This window comes from Zeugodacus cucurbitae, chromosome 6 (assembly GCF_028554725.1).
Source record: "Zeugodacus cucurbitae isolate PBARC_wt_2022May chromosome 6, idZeuCucr1.2, whole genome shotgun sequence".
Taxonomy (NCBI): domain Eukaryota; kingdom Metazoa; phylum Arthropoda; class Insecta; order Diptera; family Tephritidae; genus Zeugodacus; species Zeugodacus cucurbitae.
This window is the reverse complement of record NC_071671.1, coordinates 53,747,872-53,762,174: the sequence shown is the minus strand read 5'-3', so window position 1 is coordinate 53,762,174 and position 14,303 is coordinate 53,747,872. Positions and strand designations below refer to the sequence as shown.

At 33.1% G+C, this 14,303-nt stretch overlaps 2 protein-coding genes across 2 annotated transcripts; both read right to left on the bottom strand.

Moving 5' to 3' along the window:
• Window positions 1–493: 493 nt before the first annotated feature.
• LOC105212585 (proton-coupled folate transporter) lies at window positions 494–5,281 on the bottom strand. Its single transcript, XM_054233581.1, has 10 exons — window positions 4,652–5,281; window positions 4,467–4,579; window positions 3,238–3,388; window positions 2,380–2,563; window positions 2,035–2,221; window positions 1,825–1,960; window positions 1,624–1,760; window positions 1,294–1,483; window positions 1,066–1,222; window positions 494–975 (listed from the first exon to the last, which is right to left on the bottom strand). Exons 1-10 carry the CDS (start codon window positions 4,917–4,919, stop codon window positions 912–914), a joined length of 1,587 nt encoding a protein of 528 aa, XP_054089556.1. The 5' UTR covers window positions 4,920–5,281; the 3' UTR covers window positions 494–911.
• A 1,037-nt stretch (window positions 5,282–6,318) lies between these two features.
• LOC114803484 (proton-coupled folate transporter) lies at window positions 6,319–12,672 on the bottom strand. Its single transcript, XM_011184646.3, has 9 exons — window positions 11,969–12,672; window positions 8,136–8,286; window positions 7,890–8,073; window positions 7,633–7,819; window positions 7,430–7,565; window positions 7,229–7,365; window positions 6,978–7,167; window positions 6,757–6,913; window positions 6,319–6,671 (listed from the first exon to the last, which is right to left on the bottom strand). Exons 1-9 carry the CDS (start codon window positions 12,341–12,343, stop codon window positions 6,560–6,562), a joined length of 1,629 nt encoding a protein of 542 aa, XP_011182948.2. The 5' UTR covers window positions 12,344–12,672; the 3' UTR covers window positions 6,319–6,559.
• Between the last annotated feature and the right edge of the window lie 1,631 nt (window positions 12,673–14,303).

Below are 14,303 nucleotides of genomic sequence, written 5' to 3'. Positions count from 1 at the left end.
AATTATAGGGAGAAAAATTTGAGACTTCTTAGAAAATTTGTTTCATAAAATTTATAGTACTTACCAGCTCCCTTTATAGCATAAATTGTAGCAATAAATTAGAGTTTGATTTTAGAATGAATATATATTTATTTCAAATTATTGCTTGGTCATATACATTTTCAATCGAACTTTTATCGATTTTATAGAAAAATATTTTAAAACAAATTTTTCGAGAATTAATTTTTAACTTTTTCTGTCAAAATAAAATTATTTCCGATTATTTTTTAATCGTACCTTTATCGGTTTTATAATGTCAAATAAATTTTATAGCATCAAAAACAAAATATTTTAAAACTAAATTTCGAGAATTTTTTTAACGTTTTTTACCAAAATACAAACTTTCGAAATTTTTTAACCTCACTTTACTCGAATATATAACGTTCAAAACCAAATCTGTTAAAATATTTTTAGATATTTTTGTTAAATTTTTTTACAAAAATTATATTTTGAGGTTATGCATAAAATTTAACTTTAAATTATGGGAAGCACTCTATAATATATTTATACATTTTACTTAATTGGCAAAATTTAGATATGTTGCTGCTTCTTTTAAAATACTGCAGTGTTTAATATTTTGAAATCTGTTTCAAAAACATACCGTAACCTACTTACAATTTCAGAAAAAATAGTTTCGAAAACTATACACATTTTTGCTATAAAAATATATATTTTATATATATAATATTCTATAAACTTTCGCGTTTTTATTTTACACTTTAAAATAATACTTAAAAAGTATTTTCACATCACATGCGACAATTAGCTAACTATATATGCACAAACTGTATACTTTATCATACGGGAATTACAAACAAAAAAGGGAAATTATACATATATGTATGTATATAATATCACTGTGACTTCAATTTCTAACTGCCGATCGCTTGATAAGCCGCAGTATTACCCAATGACTTTTGTATACTGTAAATTACACTGAAAAAAAAAAAACGAAATAACGAGCAATTATTTTCATTTATTTGCAACAAAAAGTAAATTAATAATAGAGAGCGGAAAAAAACTTACGCAATCAATGTGAAACAAAGCAAATAGAGACCAGCGCTGATGAAATTAAAAATGCCCGGATAAAAACCGATTGTCGCATTATAAACTGTAGTGTAGAGCGGCGCAGCGCCGAGTGGTGAAAGCGACTCCAACGAAGTGGTGAATGCGAATATTTTGCCTGTTTTAATTTGGCAGGCGAATAAAAAATAATAAAAATTTTTATAAGCATAATAAACTATCTGTACTTACCAACTTCCGTAGGAGGTGCCACATGCGATAGTATAGCGCGTGCCATGGGACCCATTATGCCGCGCATGCCACCTAACACCATGCCCAGATAGAGCTCCCACCAATACATGGCGGTGGCACGTACTGTGCTCTCCAAAACACAGCAAGCCAGCGAAAGCATGGTCATTGAGACAATGGAGAATTTAAAAACCTTTTTGAAATTAAAAAAATTAGATTATTATGTGATTGGCGTTGCAACCGTTTAGCCGGTTATAGCCGATTATTATATTTAGAAAAAATATAACTGTTGTTTTAAAATAAAAAATAATAAATAATAAAATGAAAACTTACTTTTCGCAATAAAATTAAACCGAAAATACTGCCAATTATTTGCACAACAATGCGCGCTGCATTGAAGAGCGTAAAATCCTTCAGTGTCCATTCGAATTTCGCGCGGAAGAAGAGATACGTTACATTGCTGTCACCCTCTGTGGAGGTTAGAAATGTAATTTAGTATTCTATACAATTAAATGTGTATTTGTGAGTGCCTACCCATGGTGAATAAGGCAATGGTCAGCGTAATCATTGTAAGCCAAATAATGGCACGATCATAGCTGGGTCTTCGTTCGAAGCAAGTGTGCACTAAATCCTTCACCAAATCGAAACGGAAGAATTCACGTATTTTGGACTGAAATTCATAAAATACATAACGTTATATTGTAACTACTATATATAAATTTTTAGAAATTCATTTCAACTTACACCCGTGTGTATTTGATCGGGTCGCAGACTCTCTACAACAAATATCAACACATATAATAAGGCGAGTAACATCAGTAGCGCTGAGATGGCAAAAACGGTTACAACATTCGTTGCTGCGTATACATAACCGCTCAAAACGTTGCCAGCCATCATGCCGGCCAGAAGTGAGGCTTCATTCAACACCATGCTGGATGGGAGGAGAGTTTAAATGTTATATATAAAGATAAATAATACTTTTGTTGTTTCTAAAGTGACGTAAAATATTTCACAAATCATTTTGTAGTAAGGTTCTATACCGTTTGTCGGGATAATCTATGAAAATAACAAAAACAGAAATTTTCTTACCGCACAGCGCGTGCTTTCTCCTTCGCTACATCCGAAATATAGCAATATATACCAGTAATTAGCGCACAGGTGCCACCACTAATCACCGAGGGCACAGAAGATAGTAGAAATAGCCAAGGGCTTATTACAACTTTGGTCGCAATAAAAGCTAAAATCGTCAGAATTATGCAGCCGGTGAGGTAACCTGTTGGAAATTGTAGAGCAACATTAGAAATGTAATAATAATCACTAGAAATATCATAAAAATCATTAAAAATGTTTGATAATGTACACAAAGTTATTCGCGATTAATTATAATGACATTAAGTGCAGCACAAAATAATCATTTTAATTGGTATATGTCATAATAAATGATCGCTGAGAATGACTAATTATTATAATTTTTTTTGTTTTTGCAAAATAATAACTGTACTGGTGATGTCACTGACAGTTGTTCCGTTATGACGCCCTCCGCCCAACAAAAAATGTGTTTACTGTTTAGAGGCATATTTTTATATACAACATTTGTTGTTGTAATACTTTTTTTTATATAAATAGTTTTCTATGATTCGCAGTCTCGTGATTGTGCTCCCTCATCACTCTTCTGTCGAAATAATGTATCACCAACTAATTCATATTAATAGATTAAATAACAGTTATTCAATATTTCTACTTATTCAAAAGTGACTTACAAACATTTCAAGCTTGCTTTATTTTCTACATTATATATTAACGTTTACTAGCATTAAAGATTGACTGACAAATTGCAAACATTTGATAAGAATTAAAGAAGGTTAAATATTACTCATTCGTGTCAGAAATATAAAAAGGTAAACATTTTCTATATAAGTACGCTCTTCAATAGCATATCAGACTTACCCGTATATGTGGCGAGTATAATTGGACGACGTCCAAACTTATCCGACCATGGACCGACAAATAAACTAACAAATGCCGGTATGATGCTTTCCAACAGTGAGCGTGCCATAAGAATACGCGCAACATACGGTTGGACGCGAGTTTCGATTTCCTATGAAAAATTAAATAATTAAAAATTTCAATATCTGCAAATGTTCATATACATATGTAAGCAGATATAGACTTAAATGAGACGTAACAGCTGTTTTAAGGAATATTACTTTATTTAAATAAAGCATGAGGAATAAATGAAGTCATTCATAGTAAAAAAACATTTTTTTCCTTTATCTGTATACAGACTTTTTATAGACATAAGTAGTTGCTGGGCATGATTCAATCATGCTTGCTGCGTTGCCCTTTTTTGCATTGATTTGCTTCTATTTAATGATTTTTTATAGTTTGTCTACATATATATAACGACAATATAGTTTTTAATTGCACATTGACCCATTTTCTATCTCTCCATTTCACAAGAGTGCACACAAACACGTGCAAGCGAGTCCCGAGAAGGGATTGGTTAACGATTAACGCAAAAGTGTCTTTATATAAATATATTTAAAGTGCGATTAAATGCATTGCACACGATTTTAATGCAACATCATTGCTAATTAAGAACAATAGTCATTTATGCGTTTCTATTGTTTAAATAATATTCAGAGCTTTTGCGGTAGTTTGTGTTGATAAGTAAATGTATGTGTGTACGCCCTACATAGCGCTTATCTATTTAAATATGTCACAAAAGCGTATGTATATTATAGTGAATTAAATGATCCATTACGCCGAGTTAATTTATTCAATCATTGCATTTGTGAATATAATTTACATGTAATTAAGTATTTGTTTATTAAAATATATTTCATTTTGCAAATTTCGAATACCATTTCAATGCACTACTGCGGTTGCTCATATATTATATTTCTAGTAGTAGTAGTCTTCGTCTAGTACATGTTATTCTCTAATATTTATTGCTAAAAACATTAATTGATTATTATAAGCATTCCATTATAACAAATCTTTTATTTTCTGCCTTTTTTTAAATGCATACTCACTAATATCTTTAAAATTCCAATAAGAGACTAAATTAGTGAATTGACAAAAGTGTGACTAACGATAATAGAACGTGTTAACGATATGCAGCAACACTTTTCAATTATGGTAATTATAAAATGCAGAACACTAATATAACTTACCTGCGCCTCTTCTGTTTCCCTGCTTACACCCAGCAGCGGTTGGCAATCACTCTCGTTGTATTTGTATACAGCAACACAAGTCTGATAGAGTACTTGGTTTTGATATACCGCCCCTTAAATATAATAATAAAAAAATACATTTTAATAGTACAAATTGTAAGCACAAACACGAATTATTAAAATACCTGATAAATACATAGCGAGAAAAACCAAAAACACTGCTGGCTCTAATATGAACCAACGTCTACGCGGCGCTGCATATATCGTGTTGTCGTCGGCTGCAGCAGGTACATCATCTTTACTGGCTGTTTCGTCACTTTGGCTGCTGCTATGTGCGGTTGCTGTAGACGGTGTGCCGCCGTTGCTTCGCACGCCAATTAAAGCTGCATCGTGCACTTGAGTGGCTGCTTCAGCCGCTTCAGGATCATACAAGCTCTCTTCGTCGGAATTCATTTTAATTTTATGTTTATTTAGTAAATATAATTATTTTCTTATTTAAATTGTTTACTATCGCATAATCTTCAAAAAGGCAGTATAATTTACGTCAAGTATATTAGTCACTGGATTTACTTGCTTTCAATTTGGTTTAAGTACGTAAATACTTTTAAATCATTATATCATTTTTTTATTTGTTGTACATGCAGCTATTTATGCATCCACTTTAACAAATTGTTTAAAACTCTGTTGTTTCCGACTGTCTGTCGTCAAAGTGGAATTCGTAAATTGTATTCGTTGCTGACGCTGTTTATAATAAGCTAAACTGCTGCGATAGCTTTAAGCACGTTCGAGTTCCAAGCACAGACTGAGCTGAAACCTTTTTGCTGCAATGATTTCATGCGATTTGTGAAAGTTTTCCACATTTGTATTTTTATGTATCGTCCACTTGCAGAGTAGATTTCAACTATTTTAATATTATTTGCCTTTGTATTCACAAATTAAAAATTCTAAATTCCTTTGTTTACAGTGATTTTATGATGTGGAATATTTTATTTCCAATTATCTCGTTTGTTTTGCGTGTTAATTTTCTAATTTTATAGAGAACGAAAAAGTACACAAAACAAACGCAAAAATAGAGGGAAGTTAACTTGTTGAGAGCTGTCAAAATCAGCTGTTTGACGACCTTCAGCCGTTCGTAGGGAAATGCGTTTAAATGCATGTCTGTGAAAATACTGGTACATTGGAGTACCGTTATTGGCGGGCTTCTGAATTTTTCTGTGCGATTACAATTTGTGAAAAGTGAAAACGTGAAAAGTTTTATAAGAAGCAATTTATTTAGTTAATAATATTCAGTGCTTCAAAATTCTTTCAAAACATGTTTGGAAGTTGAATTATTTGATATTCGTTTGATTTGAAGTGAAATATATAAACTACAATCTCTTGTCGGAATTTTAAGTGCATAAAAGTGCAATACAACAAGTGGAGCTAAAACTGATGTTTTTTTTTTCAAGGAAAGCGTATATCAAATTGGTCGAGTACAAGCATGTAAGTAGAGTAATTCAATCTAATAAGAATAATTAAACCGATAAGATAATTCTTGGACAAATAGAAATGTACATTTAGAGTAGGTAGACTCTGCTTCCATAGGCACGAATTGAGGATCGCCGTTTAACCTTTCGTGACCTTGACATTCATATGTGCGTAGCAGATTTTTATAAATTGTGTAATCGCATATTATGTAATGCATTGTATATAATGTGCAATTAACTGTGATGAAACAAAAATGGAATAGTAATATTTCGGCAGAGCCTTACAAGTTGTAGGCATTTACAAATGGCTTGCAGATTGGAATCGGTGGACTGATTGGATTGCGTTAGACGATCAAGTTACCAGGATTTAAATAATATTAATAATGTAAAATTCAACTAATAGAAATTTATTTTTGCGTATGTTTTTTCGTTTATACTGCTTTTTTCATCAAAAATATTACATATTTTGGTATATAATTTTCATTCTTACTGATAGTGTTTACTTAAAGACTAAAACTCACTTAAATAATAACTAAATACTAATTAATATCCACACAAATTCAAACTAAATATTTAGATAAAATATCAAAATTCACTTTTTAAGAGATTTTAAAATGTCTAAGTTGTTTATGTCTTTTGGGTTATCGTATTTTCCGTATGAGATTCCACAGTATCTCCCTTCTCCACCTCCGTTTTATTAGTTCTCTTGCTAACACGTCGTTCGAAAATGTAAATTAGACTATAGTGTAAAACAGATTAAAGGGAAGTATATTAGTATTACAAAGTATTCTTTAAAGAATACCAAAAAATATGTGCTAACTTACATCATAACGCAAAAGCACTCCACATTTAGTCCTGTGCTGATAAAATTGTATAAACCCGGATAAAAATTCAAGGTACTATTGTAGACAAGTGTATATAAAGGCGCAGAAGCCAATGGTGACAGTGTTTGTAGACATGACGCCAGTGAGTAAATTTTTCCTACAATAATGAAGGTGATACAGTTAAAATATTTTTTTGGTTTCTGTGTTAACTTTTTGTATACCAATTTCATTTGATGGCACTGCTAATGAAACGATTGATTGCAACATTGGACCCGTTATGCCGGACATTAGTCCAAAGGATGAGGCCATATACATTTGCCAGAATTGCTGAGCTAAAGCACGTGTGAGACTGTCCAAAATACAACCAAATAAACCCAGCATAGCAATGGCGGAAAATGATATTTTGAAGAGCTATAATAAAGTAAAATAATTAGTATTGTGGAACTACAAACATTAAGTCATGCAAATTTACATTTCTAAATACGCCGAAGGCAACTGCACATCCAATCATTTTAATTGTGATACCAGCAGCATTATAGTAGGTGAACTGTTGCAGCGTAACATTGAATTTGTTGCGCAGGAATAGATAGAAGACACCAAGCTCTCCGGCTGCATATACAATATTTTGATTTGTTTTTCTTAAATCCATATTAAATTTTTTTGTTATACTCACACATCGCGAAATTTAATACAATTAAAATGGATATTGTACAACCAATGATAGCTCGTCCATAATTAGGACGCCGTGTCACACAGGTCTTCACGAGATCCTTAATTAAACGTACATCAAAAAAGTGTTTTGCTTTATGCTAAAATTCAGTAAAAATACACAAATTAAACTTGATATAGTATTAAATATAAAACTATATTTCTCACCGTAAACGTGGTTTCTTCAACATCCAAGCTTTCTTCTATGAAAAATAAAATGTACAACAAAGCGATGAATACAAGCGTAGCAGCAGTAGCACAGACTATTGTTGTATTCGTCAGACGCAACAAGTAACTGCTAATAATGTTGCCAAGCACTACACCCAAACCCATTACCATATCAATATAGAACATGCTAAAAGAATACATACAAAACAAATTATAAAATCATATACATATTTCCCATTTCATTTTCATTTACTTACCGCTTCGCTTTGTTTTCCATATCAGATACGTCAGATATGTAACAGAATACGACAGTCATCAAGGAGCAGCCGCCACCAACTACTGTTGATGGTATACTACCCAACAGATAGAACCATGGATTCAATGTTAGTGCTTTCGAAAAACTGACTAACACTGTGGTTATAATGTGTCCCAGAAACATGGCTGTTTAATTAAATAGAAATATTATAACTTTTTTTATAAGTTAAGTTTTTTTTTGTATTTACCTGTGAAAGACACCACCAACACTGGCCGACGTCCGAATTTATCCGACCAGGGTCCAACAAATAGAACTAGTATACCTGGCCAAACATTATTCAGTATAGAGCTGGTCATAGTAATTTTAGCAACATAAGGTTGAAGACTTTTTTCGATTATCTGTAAAATATAAAGAATGCTTTAAACAAATTTAAAATATGCAACAATATAGACTATGTTGGGTTTTTGGAGATCACGGGGCTTCCATTTCATCATACATATTATTAATATTAGGTCAAGTAAAAAAAATCCATAACTAATCCACCTATTCCTGTCGATGGTCAATATATGGCTTAAGTAGTGATTTGTATCTCGTGTTGAATGAGAGTGATCGGATTACGTTTTATGACGTTAGAAAGATTGCTTGATTCAGTATTTTTTTTAGCCGTCGATAAAGATGGTCACCAGTATATAGTAATATATACCCCAAAGGGAAGAGGGTGTTAGATGGGTGGAATTAATTGGTTAGTGTCATGCGGAGACTCTTTGCATGCAGGGCATATGTTGGGTTTGTCGGGGTCTAGTCTGGATAAGTTGAAGTTTAATATGTTATACATCATTCATACCGAAGTTGCGTGAGGGTCACGAGGCTGTGAATGGCGTTCAGTGTTAGTCTGAAGTCAGTCGCGTACGAAGTCTGGTCGGTATAGTGCAGTATGTCATCGACATATTTCTAGAAAGCACTCTTGATGGCTTTGGTGATGGCTCAGTTTCCAGCAGGCGACTGCAAGGATTTTTTCTGCGAAACAGAAATTGATTTCGATCGTCAATAAATCGCTGTTTCGCTGCTTAATCGCAACAAAATCGATATATTCCTGAAGCGGTTGGTTACTGATGATGAAAAGTGGTTACCTAACGACATTGTAAAGCGAAAACGGTTGTAGTCGAATAGCGGTTAGTGGATACAAACATTGCCAAAAGGTATGATTGACTTCGGGAAGGTTTTGTATTGTGTTTGGTGGGATTTAGAGGGAATGTACTACTACTACTACTAATACTTTCAACTGCTAACCCACGACCAGACTAATTCGGATTTGTATCAGTAGAATGCCAGACCACACACATCGCCGAAAGATTCGGGCGCTAGGTTGGGAGCTTCTTATGCATCCACGTCATATGTAGTCCCGCCCTGATACCAACTATTTGCCACCTATTGCTGTCTATGGTCTATGAGTTTGTTTGCCAATAGGGGCCAGGGTTTCAATGAGAAGGACCGAAATCAGATCATGCTGAATATGCTCTTCAATTTTATGCACAAATAATTAATTTCTTTTTACTAGACCTAATATAATATAAAGACATTCAATTCAATCCATGAGGTTGACTGAAGATATGACATGGAGGAAATTTTTTGATATCAAATAAATAACTCCAAATATTTTATATACTTCCAAAACATACATATTTGCTAGAGTGTCTGATATACGTTTTCGCTGTTTTTTACTTGCCAAAAATAAATTTTAAAATTACTGTTTTCATTCTAATATGAATTCAATTAACCTAAAAGCCAACAGTGGTTGACTAGTATGTTGTGGTAAATACAGTACTGTTCATATAAATGTAGTCAAAGTAATATATACCTATATGATATATAATATATGATGGCCTGATTTCCAATAAATAGAGAGATATATAATCCAATAATATAGATACAAGACAAATTAAACAACCATACCCTTAACATATTAAAAGAGCATAAACAAACGCGTTTATGGTCTGTTTTTTTCATGTAATTTATAGATCTCGAAGTTGAATCATAACACACCACTGAAGAAAAGCTCGATTTGGCTCGCAAATTATAAAAACTAAGAACAACAATAGTTCATTAAATAGTTTACTGTAACATTAAAAATTTGTTTGTAAAAAAATATTCGTTGTAGATAAAAATGTACTTGAGACAATTTCGGTAAAATATCAATAGCGAAACTCACAACACCATAACATAAAACATGTTTTTTAACAATAGGCGGCAATGTCAAGCATATTTTTTTGGCAAATACTGCATAGCAGTCACCAACAAAAAGTTAAAAATATGACGTCTAGCTTTCGTCTTTTGTCTACACCGTCATTCGTGCAACTTTTGTTTGTTTTCATAATAAAAAACAACAACGTCTAGCTTTCGGCGGGTGAATCCCAAACCGAATACCACAAAAAAATAATCACGCATGCGTGAAGAAAACAAATTAAAATTTTTCTTTTTTTTTTGTTGTAGTTTTTTGTTGATTGATCTCTATTCAAATTGGTACTTAATATCCATATAATCATAGATATGTGTAGGTGTTTGTATGTAACGGGTGATTTTTTTGAGGTTAGGATTTTCATGCATTAGTATTTGACAGATCACGTGGGATTTCAGACATGGTGTCAAAGAGAAAGATGCTCAGTATGCTTTGACATTTCATCATGAATAGACTTACTAACGAGCAACGCTTGCAAATCATTGAATTTTATTACCAAAATCAGTGTTCGGTTCGAAATGTGTTTATCGACAAATTTTGTTCAGCGATGAGGCTCATTTCTGGTTGAATGGCTACGTAAATAAGCAAAATTGCCGCATTTGGGGTGAAGAGCAACCAGAAGCCGTTCAAGAACTGCCCATGCATCCCGAAAAATGCACTGTTTGGTGTGGTTTGTACGCTGGTGGAATCATTGGACCGTATTTTTTCAAAGATGCTGTTGGACGCATCGTTACGGTGAATGGCGATCGCTATCGTTCGATGCTAACAAACTTTTTGTTGCCAAAAATGGAAGAACTGAACTTGGTTGACATGTGGTTTCAACAAGATGGCGCTACATGCCACACAGCTCGCGATTCTATGGCCATTTTGAGGGAAAACTTCGGAGAACAATTCATCTCAAGAAATGGACCCGTAAGTTGGCCACCAAGATCATGCGATTTAACGCCTTTAGACTATTTTTTGTGGGGCTACGTCAAGTCTAAAGTCTACAGAAATAAGCCAGCAACTATTCCAGCTTTGGAAGACAACATTTCCGAAGAAATTCGGGCTATTCCGGCCGAAATGCTCGAAAAAGTTGCCCAAAATTGGACTTTCCGAATGGACCACCTAAGACGCAGCCGCGGTCAACATTTAAATGAAATTATCTTCAAAAAGTAAATGTCATGAACCAATCTAACGTTTCAAATAAAGAACCGATGAGATTTTGCAAATTTTATGCGTTTTTTTTTTTTAAAAAGTTATCAAGCTCTTAAAAAATCACCCTTTATTTTAAATTTCGTGTGCTTTTTGCAGAGTTTTGCAATTAATACTTCAAAAACTGTTTTTTTGTTTGTTACACTTGCCAAAAATATGTTTATAAATTATTAGTTCTAACTAAAAACAGTAGGTTTTAATTGTATATACTATATAATTATAATTAAATGCAGTTTTAAGGGTTTGAGCTTTAAAAAAAAGTATATTTTTTTAATCAAAATCAAAATCCGTAATTAAAATTGAATATCAGAAATGTTAAGAACAATTTAAAATTGTTGTATGAAGGTTTATGAATCAACGGGACTGTCAAGCGACTGTCATTAATTAGTTGAAATCGGAATGGAAGCTCGGAGACTAGTTTAGTGAATTTTAGGTCCGCTAGAGCCCGCCACAATCGAATAATTATCAAAAACCATAGACGAACCATCATGCCAAAGGTACATTCAACTAAAATTTAAAATTTCGTATAAAATCGTCAGCATTATTATTATATTATGAGAAAGGTGGGATCCAACACTACACATGGCGCTGCTATATAGCAATAACAATATGTATTATCAAATATTTGCAATAACTCGCTAGAAACTCACCTGCGCCTCATCAGTTTTGGGTATAATACCACGCAACGGTTCACAATCGCTCTCATTGTAATGGAAAACGGCCACGCAGGTTTGATACAGCTCCTGATTGAGCATGACCGGACCGGATATCATTAGACCGAGAAATAATAAAAACACCGGCAACTCTAAGGACATAATGCGTCGGCGCAGTGTACGCGTCGCTTGTGGTGCAAGCGGTTCGGTTGACGAGCTTTCAGCCGTGTGCAAGCCATCCGAGTTGGTGGTCGGCATATAGGCGGGTGTTGTGAAACGACCCTCGGCATCGAAAGTCACCTGGTCGTAAGACATGTCGGTGGTAGCCGTTGATGGCGTTTCTGGTATGACTTTATCGTCTTTGTTGGACATTTTTGTATTACTTTTGTAGGCACAGTGGTTTATTTAATTGAGAGTAATTATAAATTAATATTTTTTAATACTGTTTACAAGCACAATTGTTTATCGCGGCTGGAGTCAGTGTGTTTTTATATAAATTATTTATATTGTTCTTATTATTTGCCTAGACACTACAGTGAGCTGAACACTCGATAATTTCGTTTCAAGATAAACAAATTTTCACACATTTCTGCTTGTTGTTGCTATCGGTATATACCCGTACACTTGCTTAAATACTTCGATTTCCGCCGTTAGACATATGTGCGCCCGATGAGTTGTTAAATTATACTGACTGGAGCTAGCTGCTGGATTGGCGCTTCTCAGCTCACCGGCTTGTTGGAGGGGAATGTGTTTTGTTGGCAATCTGTCGCGCGATAACGAAATGGTTGCGAGTGATTAGACATTTGCATGTGTGGGTCTGCATATGTGTGTGTGTATTTGTGTAGAAATCTCTAATCGGAAGTTGATTTCTGTTTAGCTTTCGGTGTGAGATTTGCAGGTGTTTGTGTTGCCAATTTTTTCGCGTTTTGTTAATCGCATGCATATTTATGATCTTGTTACCAAGAATTACCCGCTTGTATGGGTTATCGTGAATTTGTTTCTATTTAGACTTCACACTTTTGTAAAAGTTATCAAAATCTACTATCTATATAGACAGGTGTTTTTGTTTGTATATTTGTATTGTATTCATAACAATAATAATAATTTATTTTGTAAAAACATTGTTTTGAAATTTAAAAACACATATAAACTTAAGTAAATGCCATAAAAAATATGTCTTCGTAGTCAACTTTTGAATGGGTAGACAGATATGGCCTTATGCCTAACAAAATTATCAGATTTTAAACTGATTTCTGCATTTACATATAGACGTATGTCTTTTCGTGAGTTAGTATATCTGTATAGCTTTTAGTTGAATTGAGACTGGAGATAAGTTGAGTTAGAAAGCTATTTACAACTTTTCGGCAATTAATGTTAAATAATTCTTAGAAAACATATTTATTACGGGTCTAGTATAAAGAAATCATAAATTTTTTTTTTTTCAATATAGTGAACTTAGTGATTTGCATCTTACATTGCGTAAGTGCGATTGGAAAGGTACGATTTCGTACTAAAAAACTTCTCAGACATTTTTGTGTTTGTTTAACTCAGAAGAGATGGTTTATTCATTTTATTAAATGGCTAGGTCAGTTTCGTATTATTATACACTTTTATTGTCTTAAAAAGCACTTAAGGGTTCTCGAAATATTATTAAATTTGTAGAATTGCAAAACATGTTTTGTTTCTGTACAATCCACTGGATCATTCTATAGGATTATAGAGCATTGCATCGCTAAATTAAAATTAAATTTAATTTTAAATTTGAAGTACTAAAAGTCGCTATAACTTGTAACGTACTATTAGAACAATTTGTTGTTGTAACCGAGCGTGTATGCTGTTAATTGTCCACGCGATACTAGATATGATCTAAAAGCTACGAAACATTTTAGAGTTGAAAGTTCTCTGCCAAATGTATTTTCCCTGTATCAATTCAACCAAACAGCAAGCAATTTCGAAGGTCATTACATTTTTTGTTTTACGAATAATTACTTTTCATTTGCTAGTTAAACTAATGACAATGTACATCAAATCTTTGTGAACTGTGTCTAATTTATAGCGAAATGCTCTGCATACCCAGTAATTGTCACTGGTACTTTTTTATTTCAATTTTGATTCTAATCGCATACAAATTACACCCTCTTAAATTTCCCGCAAAATAAAAACGAAATTAATGTTGATTATTCAATTAAGAAGCTTCCCACTATATGGTGCAAAGTAATTTAGAATGACGCTGCAAATAATTTGCATGGATATAGAATATTTTATAGGAGTAAAATTAGAGGAAAACCACTGTTTTATTAAATAAATATAATAATTACAAACAAGTTAGTTG